At 41.7% G+C, this 22,154-nt stretch overlaps 1 protein-coding gene across 1 annotated transcript in view; it reads left to right on the top strand.

Annotated features, from left to right (window-relative positions):
• LOC148021972 (glycine-rich RNA-binding protein 3, mitochondrial-like) overlaps positions 1 to 22,154 on the top strand; it is a 68,730-nt gene that overhangs the window by 45,711 nt on the left and 865 nt on the right. Inside the window, exons 3-4 of the mRNA XM_087697518.1 lie at positions 21,812 to 21,880; positions 21,943 to 22,049. Coding sequence (XP_087553644.1) covers positions 21,812 to 21,880; positions 21,943 to 22,049 — 176 coding nt within the window. The remainder of the gene's footprint in view (positions 1 to 21,811; positions 21,881 to 21,942; positions 22,050 to 22,154) is intronic.

Here is a 22,154-nt window from a genome sequence, read left to right as displayed (position 1 = left end):
AATGTCTTGCATGGGTCTATCTAACATCGAGAGGTTGAATTGGCGGGGCAGGGCCTTGCGGTGGTGGTGTAGTATCCCTTGTATCCTCGACGCGTGCCTCCTGCGAGGGCACGGGCCGGTTGGGTGTGGGCGCTAGGCTTTGATTCTTGCCGTGGCTATGGCTAGGGTGGTCCCCCGCAGTCGAGAGGTCAGCGGGGTTGGTGGGGGCTCAGGGATGGAGATGGTAGTTGGCTCTTGGTAGAATTTTGTGAGCAGGCGTTGGGCGGCTCCTTGTCTCTGCTTCGAGGTCCGAGGAGATGGTCTCTGTGGCGCCGTATTTCGAGCAGGAGGAGCCGAAGGCATCTCTGGTTCTTGAAATCCATCACTTTGGAGAGTGGCCCGAATCTTTCTTTGAACAGGCAGTGAAAGCGTCCCCGGATCTCGTAGTAGTCTGGGCACCTACATATGTAGTGTTCTTCTGTCTTCGGCTTGAGCTGACAGATTTGGCAGATCCTATCTTCTGGGGGGGAGGGGGTGGTTCCCATATCTACTTGTCTCGACTTGTAGCTGGTGTGAAGATGTACGGATCTGTCCGATGGCGCTTGTGACTCCATGGGACAAGTGTGTGTCCATGTAGCTTGGGCGGGTAATGAAGCCGTCCGGAGATATGTGCAGGAAGTGCTCCCGGTAGAAAGCCTTCTTTGTCCCTAGTTCTTCTATAGGGGTCACCCATATCTTCGCCGTGTGTAGCTGAATAATGTCCATTCTAATAATATGGTTCACCTCCTCTTGGTTGAGCTCTAGGTGGGGGCAAGCTAGGTTGTATTGTAGTGGGGGGAGGTGGTCCATGTGTAGGCCATGTAGCCATAGCCAGGTCTCTATTTGTTGGGTGTACCAGCATTCAGTGTCCCCTTGCAGTGCTAGCTGTTTGGATGACTCTAGTGCGAGTTTGGGGTACCGATGCCGGGGCAAGTCCCATAGTCGGTGCAAGAAGGCCACTGTTTGGAAGAGGGCCTCAGCTAGGATGGGCGGTGCCCCCATCTCTGCTCTGATGGTCTTGTGTGGCATAGAGGGCTTGCTCCGGATCATCCGTGAGATCATAAATACCAGGGGTCTCTCCATTTGCTCCTATCCCTCATAGGTGGCCTTCTCTTGAGGCAGTGCTTGGTCTTGTGTGGCCCTCCTCGTGTGGTAAAGACTGGATTTCCATATGGGAGCCTCGTACAAGAGTGTTGGTGTGTCTAGAGTGTCAAATAGCCAGATCTTTGTACGGGGCTCCTGGAATTGTATGCGGGCGCATTGGTTTTCCATGGATTCGAGGGCTGCATAGCCTCATGTCAATCTATCTTCTCCTGCCTTTCTCAAAGTGAATCTCGGTCTTGAAAATGTAATCCCCAAATAGACGTATCTTTGGACCACTTCCACGGTTTCCCTGCTGTATGTGAAGGGGGGTACTGATCGTTGAATCCATTGGGTTGAAGTGTTGAACACCATGACCTTGGTCTTTCCCAGGTTCGCGGTGAGGTCTTTATCTTGGCAGAAGGCATGTAGTGCCTTCAATTAGTACTGTATTCGGGCGTGCTGGAGATGAGAACTATGTCATCCGCATATAGTAAGATGGGTATCAGTGTCCCTCCTAGGCTAGATCCCTCCCCTCCCAATCTATCCATGTACTCTGATATCTCATCAATGTAGCGACCAAATAAAGTAGGTGAGAGTGGACATCCCTGTTTAACTCCAATGGTTCTAGTTATGTCCTTTGACAGCTGCCCTGGTGTTCAGACTCGGCCCGTGACCAATTCGTTTAGTGTCGGTATTCCCCAACACATTTTGGGCGGGACCTCCAGTTCTTGTAGTCTCTGCATGAGCCTGGCTCGTGGTACTCTGTCGAAGGCCTTGAGGAAGTCCATGAAGCAGCCGTATACCCGTCTCCCGTGTGCCCTGCCCTGGAAGGTGGGCGAGTCTCCCCCCCTTGTGGAGTTATATTTTTGACAAGGAGCAAGCTCCTTCGTTACACATAAACCAGTTCTTACTTGTAGATCTTGGGAACAAGATCATGGTTCCTTGCACGGTATACAACCGGCTAACACTTGCACAACTTGGAAGTTGGCACCTTTTGATCCTTCTTGAGTCTCTCCTTCTCTCCTACACATATTGGCTCTCTTCTTGGAGCTTTGATTTCAGTAGAGCTTCCGCAACACTTGTACCTTCTCTTCTCCTCTTGGAACTTGATTTCAGTAGAGCTTCCATAGCACTTGATTTCAGCAGAGCTTCCGTAGCACTTGCACCTTCACCCTCGTTCACCTTCCCCACACTCAAGGAGAGCCTCCTCTTTTATAGGCTTTCAAGAGCTTCTCTTTTTGAAGAGAGACTTGAGTGCCAAGATTGGAAAGGTTGATCTTCATGCAAGATGTGGCTGTTCCAGGACCTACTCTGCAGCACCAATTTCGAGATATCTCTCTATGCGTTGTTCGGATGGAAAAACGTCCCACAGAAAAGTTGTAGATCTCACCGTTTCCAATAACCCGTGTAGGCCGTTTTTAGAGATTGGCTTTCTATCATGAGATATTTTAAAAATGGATTCACCATGTCTATTTTAAAAAAAAAATAGTTTTTTAAACTGTACTCTTAACTTGTGGTCCATGCAACCACCTTGAGCCATAGATAAGGAGAGTTCATTAGTTTGCCTTGGGCCTCAACCTTAAGATTGAATTCCACACAAAAGCTTGTGTCATTTTAGACCTTAGAAAGAGAAAATCATTTCTCTCATGACTTCCAGAGGATCATGTCTCTCGTCTTTTTTAGTGAGAGAATTACCTCTCTCGTCTTTCTTAATGAAAGAAAAGACCATAAACCTGGACTTGCAAGGGAGAGGATGACCCCAAATGAATGCAATGCTCATTACACATAAGTAAACGCTCCCAGGCATCCCCGGATGCACACAGAAATACATATACACAATGCTAATGCACTTCCTTTTCTTAGAACTCAATCCATCTTCATTTATGTGTAACTCCTTGATTCTTGTGTACACTCTTACACTTGGCAAACACTTCTTTCCCCCTTCATAACTTGTATTGCCTATACTAGATATCCCCGTCACAGTGTTCTGATCACCCCATTAAGTGATGCACTAGGAATACTGGTCTCTAAATGGTCTCATGGCCATGCTAGATCATCATCAACACTTCAAGAAAAGTGAGTCATTAATTTATTGGCATAAATTTATTAAATAGAGAATGCGTAATAAGCAATCAATTTAGTGACGTAAGATCTTTGCTTTCTATTGTTAAGTGAAATTGATCATAACTAGAATAGAGATAGCCCAAAGAGTAAATAGCTCTCCTAGCAAAAGCTTATGTAAATTCATCCACAATTGGATCAGCCGCTACATTTCTAATAGTCACTTTTGTTTACTGGCTGCATATCTTGAACAAACCTTAGTGTTCCATTTATCTTCGGTATTGTAAACCATCCGCTATCATGATTTCTTGAATGATTGACACAAATAGTAAGGAATTGCACAACTTGCTTCCCATGGTGGCTTCTAATTCTAGTATATTCTAAACCATTATCTAAAACTTTGGTTTCCATATGAACTGCTATAATGTACGATTGCCCAAGGATGAGAGGATATGAATAAGAATCCTGTACAAAGAAGCGTTGTTTATCTTGAACATCCTTAATAGTAACTTTCAACATTAGGAGCATTATGAGCAGCCTACATCCTCCATCCATGCTCCATATCTAATGGCCATTTGTCATTTTCATAAAGACTCCTAGCCATAATATTAATTTCAGATCCATGATCAATCAAAGCAATACAAGGCATCTCAAGATCTCCCACTTCTACTAGCGTCTTAGTGGTTACTCTAGCCCAATGATTCTGTATATAGTGGCTTCTAACACCTATTGTCTCATTTTCATTGAAAAGCACTTAATGTACTTCTCTTGAGGTATGGCTGCAAACCACTACATTTTCAGCATCAACAACTCTTTTTCTGGCTTTAGCAATTGCATTTACATGATCAACAATTGTATTTTCAGTATCCTCATCATTGTCCAGCATTGCTTGTATACCTTGCAAACTTGGCTCTTCTTCGCCTTGAACAATTGCATATGTGGGGTCCCCAACAAACTATTGCTTGCTCTTTATAATATCAATAATCTGCTCATGAAATTTTGGCTTGTCAATGCTAGGAATTTCAGTCAAGGTGAATTTCTCTTTAATATTTAAAATCGTATTTTCCAGAACCTTTTTTAAATCAGTAGCTGTCTCTATATCAGACTACAATTTGTAACCTTGTTACTTGTCTTTTGGTTTACCATGATCTTGCTTCTTTCCCTTTGATACATGTTTCATTGACATCTCAGGTAGAGGCTTTAGGAGGTGAAGGCTGATCAAACGCAGCCCTATCACTTCCTTTTGTTGTCATCTTTTATGTTCTTGGATTTCCATAACCTTGCTTCCTCTTTTTCTTAGTGTTACAAAAAACTCGGTATTTTGGGTTTTGGCTAGATATGTATAAACAAAGAATCAAGTGGAGCATCCCATCTTGTTATTTCTTGAATATAGCTCCTTGCCAGAATCTTTCCTTTTTGTGTAGTATACATTGCATGTGACCAATGCTCTATTTTCTTAAAAAATAGATTCTCAAAACTGAAATTCCTCTTAGAAATAGTCTCAATCTGCAAGCCAAAGGTTGTGGCATTTGCAGCAGCATATGCATTGTTAACAACCATTTCATTTACCAGTTTCTGTATACCACCCTTTTCAAGTTCGGATTGAGTGGCAATCCAATTTCGCATAGATAATATTTTTGATCTTTAAAGAAAACCAAAATTTTATCAAAAGCATCCTTATATGTTTTATAGTTTTTACATTTATGCTCCATACTATCGCACTAAATATATTTACAGGCAAAGCCATCACAAGTCTAAAACTTAAGTAACGTAGATTGTTCTTTTTCTTCTAATTTTGCCAATTTCAATTGGAAGTTGCCTTTCACCAACTCATCCACTTTCTCTTCTAATTTTTCAAATTTCAGCTATAAGTTGCCTTTTACCAACTCATCCATTACATTATCCTTCACTAGAGTCATAGTAGAGACTGACTATTTGCCAATTTCTTCAATTGCCTTATTTGCAGGTGAAGGAACACCACCTATATGTATCTTTGCTCGTCTTTATTACTTCACTATTATAGACACAACATCTTTTACATCTTTCCAATTTAACTTCAATGCTTGTTCTCTGGTTTCATTCTCCAAAAGTAGCTCAAGACTCGGTTGTAGTGCAAAATCCGCCGATAGAATAAACAACTCAATCTTTTCAGATTCAAGAGATTGCTACAATGTGTCATCCAACTGGGTATATCTCTGCTCAAATTCATGAAGCAACTCTGTTTTAGCCAACTCTTTGTTGGGCTTCACAACCCACTCTAGGAAGGTTCTCTTTGTGATCAACCGCGTTATCTTCTATAGAGTATTCTTCTTTTAGTGCTTTCTTGAAATCATCCCATGTGGTTCCCTAAACCACATGAATTCATTTGTATGCGGCTTGAGTTTATAAACTGCAACTCTCACAAAATATTGACCCATCTGGTTTGCAATAATCCCAAAAAACCTTATTTTTTTGTATAGACCTTTAAATACTTTGATGCATTCTTGCCAACAAATAGTTTCACTTCATTTTTCATAGCTTGCAATGCTTTTGTCGCAATTGATTCAAGCTTAGCAACAACTGGTTGTTGTTGTCATTGCAAATACATATTAAAGGTTTGAAGTAATTGCCTTTATGTCATTTGATTGCACAGAGGTAGTGATAGGTTTCATGTCGAGTGTGCTAATAAATATAGGCAAGTATTAATATGCGTATCTTTGTTAACTAGATTTCTAGATAGGTATTTTTTGGACATTGGATGACATGCAAAAAGGTGTGAGTGATATATATGGTTCTTTGATTGGGTTTGGTTTTGGATATCCAAGCTGATTTGATGTGCTAGGGCTGGTGCTAAAGATATAGGTTAATATCTTATTTTGAGCACATGACTGAACCAGTCTTCATGTGATTGCTTTGAATAGTTATATTAAATTCAATAATATTGATGATATGGGGCTTTTAGTTCCACCTTTAATTTAATATTCGAGACGGTCCCATGATAGGTATGTGTGTGAGAGAGAGAGAGAGAGAGAGAGAGAGAGAGAGAGAGAGAGAGAGAGAGAGAGAGAGAGAGAGAGAGATTTATGTCTCCAAAAATCCAAAACGGTCTATGAGACGAAGAAATGAGTACATTTGACCATGTTGTCTTGACTCGAGAACAACCATGAAATTGAAAGTGAAAATGAAAAACAACTAACTATGCCAACTGTAAGTATAGGCTATCGCCATGTTCAAAATGATCTCTTGATGATCCTTCAGCTGATGTGTAGGATCTTACCCTAATCAAAATGACTCCCTAGAAACAATGTACCCTCCTTGAGGTAAGAATATTTATCATGGTGTAAGTGCGAGGAAGAATGTAAGAATGACAATACTTTGAACTTAACCAACTCGATCAATTATCACCATGAACAGAAAAAAAAGAGTCAATACCACCATGAGAGGAGAACTGACTCCTTCGCCTTTTTAGGTATTTATTGAAATAAAACCATGGGCACCAACAAAAGGGTTGATTTGTTGAAATTCTGAAAACTAGGGTTTAAAATCCTAATTTATGCAAACTCCGGATAACAAGTTGATTCTCTTGCTTAGTACTTGGATTAGATGAAGCTAAGTAGAAAGTGTTTTTTGGATGAGAGATAGATAGGAGAGTACAAAGTATGCGGTGAAAATCTCAGCATGAGAGCTTGTTCCAAATGAAGAGAGAGACCTTCAATATAGGTGTGGGGCTTGGATGCTCAAAAGTGGAAAGTAGAGGCTACAATTGACAAGTATTTGTTGAAAATGACAAGTGTAGGGACAAGCGTAGGGACACTTGTCTCTTCAAAATGACACATGTTCTCTTCTAGATGCCACATGTTACTTTTTTGAGGAAAAAAGCTTGCAAACCTTCTACTCTAAAAATCTCTCAAATGGTGAATAATTTGAGATGGCTGTTGAGACAAAATTGTTTTTTGCGAAATTCCGGAGCCTTTGTCTCGAACAAAATTTCCATTTAAGCAACTTTCAAAAGAAATAATCTCTTGAATTTTAGGAGTTGCAAAATTTAGCTTTTGGAGAGCTTCATTATATGTTTACCGGCTTATGGTTTCTTTCTTATATCATGAGCATCTGGTTTCACTTTCTGAAACCACTCATTATATAGGCTTCTAGACAATGTGACTATCTGAGTGTGAAAGTCTTAGCCATCTGAGCTTTCTGGTCAATTTGACCGTCCGACCAAAGTTTAAATTTCTCTTGGGCATCTCGTCAATGATGATCCAAGTATAATTATAGGGCGTTTTGGCCATTGGCTATCCTTAAATAGAAAGATAATCGTTTGATCATATTTTGAAACACTTAAATAATACAAATCGCTTTTCAAAGTACATGAGCATAAAATTAATTTGGAATCATTGAGTAAATATGTCTAGGTAATAATTGATGTACAAAAGGTTTGTTACACATGGGGTAGCCTAAAACATGGAGTCCACTAAGGGGAGGTACTCGTCTTTGATGGCAAGCAATGATTAGCTTGAATGTAAGGGTATGAGGCACGAGGATGTCATGGTGGACGCGATGTGTATAGATTGTGGTTGCCTAGTCTATTGTGACCCTCTAGATCATGGATAGTGTGGTGGCATTGCTGTAGTGATAGCATCTAGTGAGTAAAACTCTAGAGCTAGCACTAAAAAAGTCTAAAAGAATGTGCTAATCATTGGCTCTACCTTTGTCTTTGTCCTATGAGAGAGAGAGAGAGAGAGAGAGAGAGAGAGAGAGAGAGAGAGCTCCTCATACATTGCTAGATTGGATATCATCCTGTATTCATGATCAATTCATGTACTGGAAGTCTCAAGGCTGGCCTCTTCATGTGCAACTTAAGGTTGCTGAATGCATCATGATCAGCATGATTTCTTTTTTCTTGCCTCTTCTGTCTTGGACCAAGAAGTCTCTTCTAGAATTGGTTCAACCTATCCGATTCATGCTGTGGAAAAAGATAGGGAATCGCTTCGGCCAGGTGTGGATTTCGTGGCAGCATATTACTACTCCTAAAAGGATGGGGAGAGCAGCTTTGTTGGATGCTAGCTTGCAAATGGCAGCCTTGAGGCTAGTACTTTTGCAGGCATTATGTATAGAGAGTCATCCGTGGTTAGATATTGCAAAAATTTTCATAGAAAAGATTGGAATCTCTCATAGCAAGACAGTTATTCAAGCTTGTTGGTGGCATGTGCTTAATTCCACAAGACCTTAAAGGTCTCTTAGTCTTTTTTCCTTTCTCATTTGATCGCCTCTTGGCAGGCGATGTTATGTTTTGGCATTTTGCAGTTTGATGCCCTCCTGATTCTCGTAAAGAGGAGAATTTGTTGCGAGGTGAAGTGCTGGCTACTTCCAGATTGTTGGATTGGCCTCATAAAGATTTGTAGAGAGAGAAGTTTGATCGGATGACTCATTTGGGGTTGCAGACAATTCTCGATGGTGTCATTCTTGGATAGGCCTGTTTTAATTCTTTTTGGCGTAACTGTCAGCACTTCCGGGTACCTCGAGGTTATCATGACATTTGATCGTCTATACAAGACAGGCTTTTGAGGTTCTCCCCTTTGCCAGCTTTACAACCATTGTGTCCTTGGCGTGATTGGAAGTTGGTGATTCCTGATGATTTTGAGGAAAGGTCAGCTAATTAGATTTATCATCAAATGGTGGAAGCCAAGAGATGGGTCATGGAAAAGGCTAATAAAGTATCGCATATTCGGGATAGCAAAAAGAAGTGGCAGGAAAGATTCATCCAACTCTGGAAGTCTAAGGTTCCGTATCAGGGTAAAGTGTTCATGTGGAGGCTACTTATTGGGGGTCTTCCAACTGGCGATGTGTTGTGTAGCCGCAAGATCTTTGCTGGTCGTTTTGTGTTCTGTACTACATGCGATGAAACAGTGCTTCATCTCTTTGTCTCTTACCCTATCGCTAGACAAATTTGGAGTTTTGTTTCTCGTGTGTGGTTTGTGACAACTTAGCACCGGATATTAATTCGTTCCTGGATTGTGGGAAAGATGAATTCCTCGTCTTCCTTGCATTCAGATTACTCCTGCCTTTTCCATTTCCTTAGATGGATAGCTTTGTGGCATATTTGGCGTACTCGAAATGCCTTCATTTTTGATTTGCTATCGGGTATCCATGGTCATGTGGCCCATATTCGTGGTTTATTGTCATGGCAGGTCTTCTCTATGGTCTTAGCTGATCTGGTTCTTCCTGACATTGTTGCTCCCTGGCTGGATATTGTTCGCTCCACTCCAGCTGTTCTTTCTGAGTGACATTTGTGTGTTAGAGTTGTGGTAGACTTTTAGTTGTATTGCTTACCTGATGGTTTGATGTACAAATGTGAGACTTGTATCCTTTTTGTTTGGTTGGCTTGAAGGCCTGAATGTAAATATTCCAACATTGATATACACTTATTCATGAGAGAGAGAGAGAGAGAGAGAGAGAGAGAGAGAGAGAGGAATAAATATATATTTGTCTCTAAAAAGCCAGAATGGCCTATGAGACAAAGAAATGAGTACATTTGATCATGTTGTCTTGACTCACAAACAACAATGAAAATGAAAAGTAACTAACAATGCTGATGCTTACAATCCTAAGAATTGCAAGTGTAGGCTACCATCATGTATAAACCCTTGATGAACCTTTAGTTGACCTGTAGTATCCCATCTTGATCATTAGGACTTTCTAGAAACACTGCACTCTCCTCGAGGCAAAAATGTTTGTGGTCCAAGACGATGAGTCCATTGAGAGAAGGTACTTGTCTCTGATGGCAAGTGATGATGGCTCGAATTTATGAAAGGTAAGGATATTGAGAACGACGATAGGATGGTGGGTGCCGTGGTCTATGGAGTGCAACTGCTTGGTTTGTTGCGATCCCTCTGAGTCGTGGATGGTGTAGTGATGTTGTTGTAGTGGTAGTGTCCAGTATTCTAGTTCTAAAGCTAGTGTTGAAGACATCTATAAGAACCGACTGGCACAGTGATTCTCATCTTTTTGTGTGTGTGTGAGAGAGAGAGAGAGAGAGAGAGACAGAGAGAGAGAGTTAGTCTACATATGGCCAATGTGGCTTATGAGACAATCTAGAGTACATCCATGTCTAATGGCATCTCATTAGCAAGATGAAGATAATAGTAAAATAAGTGGTCTATGAAACAATGTTGAAATTATGTGTACAATGAGACAATACTAGAGTACAAGCATGTCTAGTATCGCGTGATTTGTAGAATGAAAAAGAAGTTCTAATTTGATACTATTATTTACAAAACTATAGTGGAGACTATAGGTTGTAGCTGATCTCAAGATTTGTGCATGATGTCAACTATGATGCGGTCTCTAATTGTGTGATAGATGTGCTTGGTGGTGAGTCTCTAGTGTTTTGTAATGATGGTTCTAATCTGACTATGGTGTGGCCGCCTCAGTTTGTGGCTCTTGGTAGATGAGGTCATCATGCTCATTGAAGTGAAATGGCTTTTTCTGATGTGACTTGGCGGCATGGAATGGAAGGTGTCAAGAGGGGTGGCTTTGTCTTTGCTAGGCTAGTAGTGTTTGTAGTGTCTGATCTATGATAAAAAGTCAGTCACTGCTCTCTATGTGGGTCCCTGGGTGGCCTGGCCTCTTCTCTTGCACTAGTGCTATGCGGTGCCTTTGGAGTTTTAGGAGGAAGAGATTTAGGCATCTTTGGTTCTTGTAGGTAGTGGTACCGTCCTTGTATGTTTTACTATATTGTACATTTGCATATGTAGTGCTCCTCAATCTTAGCCTCTTGGTCACAAAGTGGCAAATCCTATCCTTTGCTAGGGTATCTGTCATTTTCTTGTCTCCATCTATAGCGTGTGAGGGGAGGTAGAAATCTGCCCATATGCTGTGGGAGAGGTGGGTGTCGTGTATAGTGGCCAAATAGTGAATCCATCATCAAAGAGGCGCAAGAAGTGACTGTGGTAGAATCCATCCTCGATTCCATAAGGAGTAGTGGGTGGGTCCATATCCACGCCACCTTAGTCGTTAGGATATTAGCTTTGAACATATGGTTCAGCTTTGATTGACCGAGAGAAAGTGTAGGGCAGTCAAGACTATAGTCAAAAGGTGGAAGGTGGTCAATATCCAAACCATGTAAGCTCATCCAAATACACATCTGTGAAAACCAACAGACCTCCCCCTATGTTGCTAGTTGTCTGGATAAACTTAAGTTCCAATCTGGAGTATGTGTGGTGTGGGAGCTGTCAGAGTGTCGCGAATGCGGAAGTGTATGGACAAGATTGAAAGAAAATGAACACGAGAAAGGGCGCGAGGAAAGAGATAGAAGAACACAGAAATCTGCAGTCAATAAATGCTGAATAAAGAATGCAGATATGTACATGGTCGTATTGCATATGTTTGCGTATCTCCACCTCGATGATGTCACCTTGTTGTACACCTCGAAGTCTGCTGCAATCTGCATGATCTCAATCCCTGAAATCTGCAATCAGTTCTGTGTCAAAGTGTGTGTGATGGGCTGGAATATACAGCCCATAAATCAGCATCAGATCGGCCCATAAATGATGGCTGGGCAGATTTCAGGCCGACTGCCTGAAAATGACACGTGGCATGCACAATAAATGCATCAACTGCTCCAGCACATGCAAATCTGCCCAGTGCTGCCATGTGGCACTCCTGCCATAAATGCGATGGCTGTAAACACTGCCAGGTGGCACAACCAGCTAAATCACGACACCCAACTTTGCTCTCGAATGCTTGTCTGATAGGAAATGCATGTACACAGCCCATCTTTGATGAATGCGTGTCAAGGGGATGACCAAATCTCTAACACCCCCTCTTAGATCCTGGACGCAGCATGATGCTGAGGGATCTGGAATGCTATTGAAGTTGAGCTTGAGGTAGTGCCTTCATAAACAAGGCTGCAAGATTATTCTCTGCCTTGCAATACACCACATCGATGGTTTCATCCAAAACCTTCTTCCGAATGAAATGGTACTTTAGCTCTATATGCTTCATCATAGCATGGAACACAGGGTTCCGTTACAAGGCAATGCAACTCTCATTCTCGCATTGAAGAGGAGTAGGACCTGGTGACTGAGAATAGCCAAGTTTTGCCAACAACCTCCAAAGCCACATTGTCTCGCATGTGGTAGAAGACACTGTACGATACTTCGCCTCTATGGTAGAAAGGGCAACAATGGGCTGCTTCTTGCTACTTCACAAGATAATGTCTATACCCAAAGTAAAACAATATTCTGTCATTGACCTCCATTGGTCAACATTGCTAGCCCATAGGAGTACAAATGGCCTTACATCCCTCCATCTCAAATGTAGTTTGAAGCTCCTACACATACCGTTGTTGGGAGATGAAAATCCCCCTCAGAGTTTGGTAAATCTCATGGCCTAAAAAGAAACGAACGCCCATATCCGTCATCTTGAATACCTCATGTAGTGCCACCTTAGTCTCGATCTTCTGGGCATGGTCACTTGTCAAAATAAGATCATCCACACAAAGCACGAACAACGCGTGTCCTCTAGTTGAGGTGGCGGCACACTCGAAAACCTTGAAATAAGAAACACCTGGCTTAGATCCAAAATATGCATCATATGGTGTTAGACCAACAACAATGGAAGTAGAAGATTGATTAAGAATGTGGACTGTAATAGCCATAACCTCGGTCCATAGATAGTGAGGTGTTTGTCTATGCTCCATCATGGTATGAGCCATCTCGATCACACTGGGATTCTTCTACTTCAATATGCCATTCTCTTGAGGGGTGTCTATGTTGGCAAACTTTTGGTGGATACCACGATTTGCACAAAAACGAGTAAGCTCATTAGAAAAGAATTCTCCGCCCTTATCCGATTGTAAGGTCTTCAGTTTCCGGCCCAGTTGGTTCTCCTCAAAGAGTAACGAATCCGTAAAGTGGAAAAGAGCCTCCAACTTCAGCTTCAAAAAATAAGCTCATGTCATCCTGTTGTAACTATCCATAATTAGCATGAAATACAAGCTTCCTTTAAGGGACTTCGTCCTCATTGGTCCACAAAGATCGGTAGAAATAAGCTCCAAGGGTGTTGAAGACCGCCTCGAAGCCTTGATGGGAATAGCATCACAAGTTAGCTTCCCACAGATGCAGGATACACACACGGATGCTGGCTTACCAGAATATCTGGCAAACCTCGAACAAGCTGTGCCTTAGCCACCTTTTGAAGGTAATCATAGTTGAGGTGGCCAAACCAAGTATGCGAAAGCTCGGACTCTGTCTGAGAGGTAAGAGAAAGAGAAGTGAAGGTAGAAGAAGACTGCAACTTGTAGACTCCATTCTCCTCATAACCTAAAGCAAGGATTTGTCTCTATCCACGATCATGAATCCAAAACGAATCCACATCAAACTTGACTAGGACGCCGAGGGCACAAATCTTGTGCATTTAAAGTAGATGGTATCGCAAGGTTGGCATATAAAGCACCTCGAATGTATGGGCACCCCTTTGCCCATCCGGAATAAGATGTATGTTACCCCGTCCCTGAATAGGGATAGAAGAACTATCACCAATGAGAATCTGCCCATGCGAAGGCCGCAAGTGAGCAACCTCTGTTGTAAGAGGAGTCATGTGTCGAGATGTACCATTGTCAACAATCCACTCTCAAGTATGTGGCGCCATCAATGCAGTATCAGAGGCCTTCATGGTTGATGCCTCAACCACCTCCAAGTGGAGGAAAGCAGTTGATGAGGAAGCAACCACCGCACCGGAATCCTTTGAGGATTTCTTTTTCTTCTCCTTGTCGAGGCAGTTTGTCTTCCATTGACTTGTCTTGCCACAGATGTGACAAGTGGACTCCCTTTCCTTGTCCTTTGATTTGTCCTCCTGCTTCTCTTGGTCCTTTCCCTTCTTTTGAGAGGACTAACCTATCAATGCCTCCGATTCAGAAGTATTGGTCCCTTTCAACTGCTTCTCTTGGTCCAAGACCATAGGAATCAACTCCTCCCAACAAAGAGTCTCGGACTGCCCTAAGGCAATCAAGGCGAAATAAAAACCATTGAAACGAGGCAATAACTTTGAAAGAAGAGTTATTGCATTGTCTTAAGAAGTGATCACCTTCCTTGCATCTTTGCACCTACATCTGAAGCTACCTCAACTTGTTGATATGCTCCCATATAGAAGATGACTTGGTGACACTCATGGTCCTCGTCTGTACTTCCAAAGAAACTCATTTCATGATGGTCATTCGATTATACATATGATCAGCTCCAGCCAGATCTCTTGAGCCCCTGTCAAATGCTCTATATGGGAGATCATAGCTATTGTGCATGAGGGATAAAAACGAGCGGATGCAAGCATTTAGTTTGTCCCAATGTGCCTGAGCCTTTGCCAACCCCAACTTATCACTTGTAGAGAGTTTGGACTTGTCTCTCTCGAAGGACTGTGAATAGCCTCAGTAACAAGCTTCGCCAAATCATAAGACTCCTAAATGGCAAGCATCATAGCGTGCGATGCGATAGTTCTCGCCATCGAGTTTTTGATCTGATAGAAGAGACGGTAACAGGGGCACCTCTCGGTCCATGATTGCTTGAAACACGTGTTACTGGCAAATAGCCCTTCACAACCCCCTTTGACTGTGTAAATGCAACTTGTTGGGGCTCTTTGCCACTCATCTTGGTCATTCACCCACCAGAGGTGATGAGAAGGTAAAATCTGCACTTGAAGGCCCAAAACGCTGTTGGGAATAAAAGGCTTCTTGTGCCTTTTTTCAGTGTTCGGGTGTGAACGCACCCTTACACGCTTGTACTTTATATACTATCTAAACCTAAAAAGTGGTACATTCGTCATTGTACCAAATACCCATTGTGTCGTGCTTACACTCTTGTGACTTATTCTTTTCCAGTGCTCCGTGCGCAAAATCTGACATCTCAATCCTAGCTAACTCAATCTCGATCCAACAGCTTGAACAAATTGGTATCAGAGTAGGCAACTGGTGTGAGGTTACTAACCTGATTTTACAGGTGACAGACTGGCGTGAGAAGACAGACGTGTTGAGACAGGGTCCACGTTGTCACAGACCTGCAAAAGTCAGGGCGAGTTGGGCAGACAATAGGCTTAGGCAAGCAACGGGAAGATCGAGCGACACCAGGCGCTAGATCCAATGGGCACGACAAGGGGCAGGCTTGTTGGCAGGCAGCGGGAAGACCGAGCGACTCTAGGCATCAGATCCGACAAACCTTGGTCAATGTGAGGATAGGCTTATCCTGTTTGTTTTGTTAAATAAATAATAACTAAAAATAATTTCCTTAATTTCTGCCATTCTTTTACAGGGCATTCACACATAGGAGCACAATGTGCAAATTTGCCCAAGAAATTGGGACTTTTCTCTAATATGGGGACTTCAGCGTAAGATAAGACAATCTGCCTCAGAAATTGCACATTTGGTGCACATTTGCCCGAGAAATTTTGGGCTTTTCACATTTTAGTGGAATTTCTTCAATTTCACTAAAATTTGTGCACTCTGAACCAGGAAAATTGGAGCTTTTGCAAAATCCTTTCAATTTGTGCAACAAATGTTTGGTATATGCACTTGGGTATATGTATTGATGCAATCTGGATGGATTACCCTCTAAAACTTTGGGGCTTTTGATCAAAATTGTCAAATTTGTGCCCGGGAATGCCTTTGGAGTAGAAATTGTAGTGAAAGTTTGGGGATTACACATGTAATTGGTGCCTTGGTACCTAAATGTGTCAGTATTTGCTTGAGGAGTGCAGCAATATACATTTTTTTTAAAATTTTGAAAATCTATTTGCAGATCTGAAATCTCTGCAATTTTGGGATTTTCATTGCTGGTTGGTACTTGTAGTGTACGGTGGTTACTTGTGTAACATTTGGGCTTGCCTTTGGTGCCTGCTTAGTTAATTTGGTACTACAAGTTATGATTGGAAACAGTGACAGCAGCAACCTTTTGCACATCAAAAAGCTTGAGGGTGCACATAATTTTGCAACATGGCAAAAACAATGCTACAATGTCTTGGTGCAGACGAAACATGTAAAACCCATCAAAACAAAGGGAATAAAACCTGCAGTCATGGAAAAAGACGAGTGGGATGATTGGGATGAGCTTGCCCGCTCTACCATTGAGCTCTTAGTGTCAGACAACTTGCTCTTTGACATTGAGAAGCTAAATTCAGCTTATGCAATGTGGCAGAGGCTTGAAGCATTGTATGCTCAGAAAAGTGCAACTAGCAAGGTCTATTGGCTGAAAAAATTAATGGACTTTCAAATGAAAGAAGGTACAGCCATGTCTGTACATTTGAATGAGTTGAACTCAATTTTCAGTCTGCTGATTGCTTTGGATTTCCATATTGATGATGAGTTCACGACTACTTTCTTGCTATGCACTTTGCTTGAAAGTTGGTATACTTTCAGGATAGCTTTGAGTAACTTGAATGCTCAGTTGTTATACTCTGATGTGGAGAGTTCTTTGTTGATGGAAGGACTCAATAGGCAAAATAACTCAGCAAACAAGTTTTCTAATGCATTGCACACTAGAGGCAGATTTCAGCAAAAGGGTAGTTATGAAAATATAGCACGCAGCAAGTCTCGTAGCAAAAATGTGGAGTGCCATGATTGTGGCAAAAAAGGACACTACAAACAGGACTGTTTCAATTGAAGAAAGAGAAAGGCAAAAACAAAACCACCGAAGACAACAAGGCTGAAAAAAAGGACAGCCAACGTGCAAAGAAGAGCAATGTGAAAATAGAAGAGGTTAATGCAGTCACTCATGAGAATGATAGTGATGATAATCTACTTTTTGCTTCTTCTTTGAGTGCACATGCATTGATTGCAGATTTTGAGGATGATATGCATACTTGGATACTTGATTTAGGTGCGTCTTTTCATGTCACACCACATCATGAGTGGTTTTCTGACTACAATGGTGGTGTACGTGGTGTTGTCCACTTGGGGGATAACTATGCATGTAAAATTGCAGGCATTGGCAATGTGAAGCTGTAATTTCAGCATGGCTTCGTGTTTGTTTGCATAATGTGAGACATGTATCTCAGCTCAAGAAGAGCTTGATAAGCATAGGGCAACTAGATGATGAAGGTTATCACACCACCTTTGGGCATAGCAAATGGAAAATTTGTAAGGGCTTTCGCATTGTTGCCAAGGGCTCCAAAAGTGATACTTTGTATCTTTTGCATTGTATCTAGTGTGCGTGACCATGTAGTCGCCATAACCGAGCAGCCGAGTGTTTCTTTGTGGCATAGCCGGTTGGGCCACATGAGTTAAACTGGAATGAAAGTGCTTTTCGCTTGGGTTATTTTTTGTCTTTGAGGTATGCTGATTTTGAACAATGTGATCATTGTATTTATGGTAAACATGCTCAAACATCACATCAACAATCTCTCTCTCTAAAGTCTTCACCCTTAGAGCCGGTACATCTAGATGTATGTCAAATGCTAGGATTATCTCTAGGGGGAAAGAAGTACTTTATTACCTTTATTAATGATGCCACACACAAAGTATGGGTTTATCCAATCCATCGCAAAAGATGAGGCCTTGGATAAATTTAAAAAATTCTTGGCCCTCGTTGAAAATTAGACCAGCAAGACATTAAAATGCTTTTGCTTTGACAATGGCTAGGAGTATGTGTTCAAAGCTTTGATAGCAAAGGGATTAAAGGGAGCTCATTTCCCCTTATAATCCACCCCAAAATGGTATTGTAGAGCGTATAAACAAGACCATTCAAGACAAGGTCCGTATAATGTTGTCACATATTGCTACCCCATGGATTTTGGGCATAGCGTGTTATGACAGCTGTACACTTGATTAATCAGTCACCAAATAGGTCTTTGGGGGGAGGGTGGGGGGAAGTCCTTCAAGAAGCGTGGTTGGGCAATCCATCTTTGTATACTCACTTGAGAGTGTTTGGCCACGAGGCATTTGTGCACATTCGCAAGGAAGAACGTAACAAACTTGAGCCAAAGTCGTGTAAATATATTTTCCTAGGATATGGTGATGAAGGTGAGATGGGGTATGAATTATGGGATCTAGAGAAAAGAAAAGTAGTATGTAGCAATGATGTTACCTTCCGGGAAGATTTCATGCATTAACAGCTCGAAAAGACAGAGGAGGTCAGAAGGGTTGTATTCTAGGAGGATGTATCAATAGGACAGCAAAGAATGCCCATTAGGTAGCAACAAATACTTGCTGTAAATGTTCCTGAAAATGCAGGAAATGATGCTGAACATGATCAGCAAGATCTTGCCCATGTTGTACCACAAATTCAGCAAGAACACGTGCCTTTGGAACAACCAAAACCAGTGGTACAATACGCTGAACCTGTAGAACAGCAAGCTCTTTATTCAGCTTTGCAAGCTGAACAGTTAGTAAATCTTGAACATTGGGTCCGTAGGTCAACCAGAGTGCAAAGACATCCAAATAGGTTCGTTCGTGGTATAAACTATGTGGCTGATTATATCATGTTAATAGATTGTGGTGAGCCGTCATGCTCTATGAAGCAATGGATAGAAAGGATAGTAAGAAATGGCATAAAGCAATGTTTTCAGAGATGGAACTTGGGATTTGGTGCATTTGCCAAAAGGGCAAAAAGTGCTACCTTGCAAATGGTTTACAAAATGAAAGTCACTTCTAGTTCTCTACCAAAGTACAAGGCACGCCTGGTTGCTAAAGGGTACAAGCAAGAATATGGAATTGATTGTGATGGAATGTTTTCTCTTGTAGTCAAAATGACTACTTTGCGGACCATCTTGGGCTTGGTTGCATCCGCAGACATGGAACTCATATAGATGGATATAAAAACTACCTTCCTACATGGTAATCTGCATGAGGAGATCTATATGCAATAGCTTGAAGGTTTTGCTACAAAGGAAAAAGAGCACATGCTATGTAAACTCAATAAGAGTTTGTATGGGGTGAAGCAGGCACCACGAGAATGGTATCATAAATTTGATACATTTATGCAATCTCAAGGGTTTCATCGTTCTTAAGTCGATCACTATTTATACACCAAGAAGGTAGTAGATGACAATCTTATTTTGCTACAAAGGAAAAAGAGCACATGGTATGTAAACTCAATAAGAGTTTGTATGGGGTGAAGCAGGCACCACGAGAATGGTATCATAAATTTGATACATTTATGCAATCTCAAGGGTTTCATCGTTCTTAAGTCGATCACTATTTATACACCAAGAAGGTAGTAGATGATAGTCTTATTCTCTTGGTTTTATATGTGGATGACATGCTGATTGTGCAGGGAGGGATGTTCGTGCCTTGGACTCCTTGAAGCAAAGTTTGCACAATAGCTTTAATACGAAGGATCTTGCCGAGACCAATCACATTCTTGACATGCGTATACTTAAAGACAGATCAAAGGGTCTTTTTTATCTGTCAAAGTAGGAGTATGTCACTAAGGTTTTGCAGCGTTTCAATATGTACGGGGGGAAAGCCATTAGTGTACCATTGCCTCCATATGTGAAACTTAGTGCAGATGACAACCCTATATCTGATGATGGAAAGGATGAAATGGCCAAGATACCTTATGCTTCAGTTATTAGTAGCTTGATGTATACTATGGTTGCTACACGTCCTGACATTGCATTTGAGGTGGGAGTGGTTAGCAGATACATGGCATAACTTGGCAAAAAGCATTGGGAAGTAGTGAAGGGTATCATGAGATACCTTAAGGGCACAAAGGATTTGTGTATCTGCTTTGGTAAGTGGAAGTCATTTGTTGTTGGGTTCACGGATGCAGACTATTCTAGCCATCTTGATTGCAGGAAGTCTACTTTAGGATATGTGTTCACATTCACAGGTGGAGCAGTCTCTTGGATATCCAGGATGCAAAAGTGTGTTGCATTGTCCACTATAGAGGCGGAGTATGTGGCTGCTATTGAGGCATGCAAAGAGACTTTATGGCTCTTATGTTTGGTGAGCGGGCTTGGTATTATAGAGGTTCCTATCCTCCACTATGACAGTTAGAGTGCTATCATGCTAGCACGGAATCCTGTCTTTCACGCAAAGACAAAGCACATACAAGTGAAGTATCACTTTATCATGGATGTACTTGATAGCAAGAGCATTGAGCTTGTCAAGGTCTTCCAGCAGAGTGGTTTGCTCATTGCCACGAGATGATGGGGGTTGGATAGTATATGTGTATTTCAACTTTGTACATACATAGACTTAGCTGATTGTTTTCTCTTCCTTCAAGCACGTTGCCTTTAGGTGGGAGATTGTTGGAAATAACGGCTTACTATGTCTTTTATCAATGTTCGGGTGTGAACACACCCTTACACTATTGTACTTTATATACTATCTAAACCTAAAAAGTGGTACATTCGTCATTGTACCGAATACCCATTGTGTCGTGCTTACACTCTTGTGACTTACTCTTTTCTACAGCTCCCTGCGCAAAATCTAGTAGCTCACTTAGTCTCGATCTAGCAGCTCGAATAAAGGCAGGCTTCTTTCTTCTCAAACAGAAAAATTCAGTAGCAACTTCAGCAACTCTATTCCTTTCTCGCATGCCTACACTCGCCTCAGCCTTGTTCTGATGCATAGCCCTCCCGCTCGCCCTTGAACACTAAAAACATAGCCCTCCGGCTCGCCCTTGAATGCTGAAAACACAGCCTTGTGTCGCGCTGAAATCTCCTCTTTAGGTAGGTCCAACCACCCTTAGTCAGTCCTTCAATGCTCTGATACGATGTCAGAGTGAAGTGGTGCAGAAGCGCATAAACAAGACTAAGACTGGACAGAGAGAGAGGAGAGAGAGAAAGAGATAGTGGAACACAGAAAATCTGCAATGAAGAACGCTGTATAAGGAAGTAGATATGTACATGGGTGTAGAGTGTACGTATGTCTCCACCTCGAAGATCTCATGGGCTGTGAACCTCAAAGTATATGCAGCAATCTCCACGATGGAAACCTGTGATCAGAATGTGTCCAATTGTGTGCTGAAAACAGGCAATAAATAGCTTGAGGAAAAATGATGAAAATATGCAGTTGGCTGCATTGAATGCAGCCGACTGTACTGTCCCGACCAGGGAAAAACTATCTGACTGCACTGCTGATGTGGCGATCTGACCAGCGCTGCCACTTGGCACACTTGGGGGAAATGCCTGTCCAGGATATGAGAATCTCTAACACTATGCCCCTACCGCTAAGGTATACACCAATGGTGTTATGCCACTTCAAAAATAGCCTAATAACTACATTTTCATAAGGCCTTTTTGAAATTTTAAAATAGGACGCAGTGGTAGTTTTGTTGAAAACCTCTCTTTCCCTCATCATGATATTTCGGCCCACCTTTCTCTCTAGATTAGAAAAAGTAATCCACCACTAATCCATTTCTTATGAGGCCTTTTTTGAGTCCATATTTTCCCTAATGACATGCTACACTTTGTCTCCTCCAAATGTGAATTGTTACATGGATCTAGTCGCCCATGCTGCTGAAGTGTTGAAGACCATGGTTTTGATCTTCCCTAGGTTCACTATGAGGTCTCTATCTCTACAAAAGGTGTGCTAAGCATCTAGGTGGTGCTTATCATTGTTTGGATGAATCTGAAATGAGAACAATATTGTTTGCATACAATGATATTGGTTTCTGCATCTGAAATGAGGGAGGGAGGGGTATCAACTTGTAACTTGCAGTGTTTTGGTCTGTCACAACAGGGCTTTCATATCAGGTGAAAGAGGAGGATCTAAGAAAAGCATTTGCAGCACATGGTGAACTAGTTGAAGGTAACATTTGTTTTCGAGAATCTTTCTTTTGTGGGAAAAGGCCTAACACATCCTTTTGGCAGCTAGAGTCAAATTTGATCATCGGACGGGAATCTCAAAATGTTTTGGATTTGTTGAGTATTCATCTGTGGAGGATGCTAAAAATGCCATGAGATTGATGAATGGCCAGGTAGTGAACTGTTCTAAATTTCTGGTGGTGTTTATCTGTTTCATGTGAACATCATTTTGATGACCATCTGAAAATGATTGTGATGTCTATGGAGTATCTTATGTT

Source organism: Lygodium microphyllum, chromosome 17 (genome assembly GCF_053477565.2).
Source record: "Lygodium microphyllum isolate KBCC chromosome 17, Lygodium_microphyllum_v1.1.10, whole genome shotgun sequence".
Taxonomy (NCBI): domain Eukaryota; kingdom Viridiplantae; phylum Streptophyta; class Polypodiopsida; order Schizaeales; family Lygodiaceae; genus Lygodium; species Lygodium microphyllum.
Note: the sequence above shows the minus strand (reverse complement) of the source record. Positions and strands in the feature narration are given on the sequence as shown.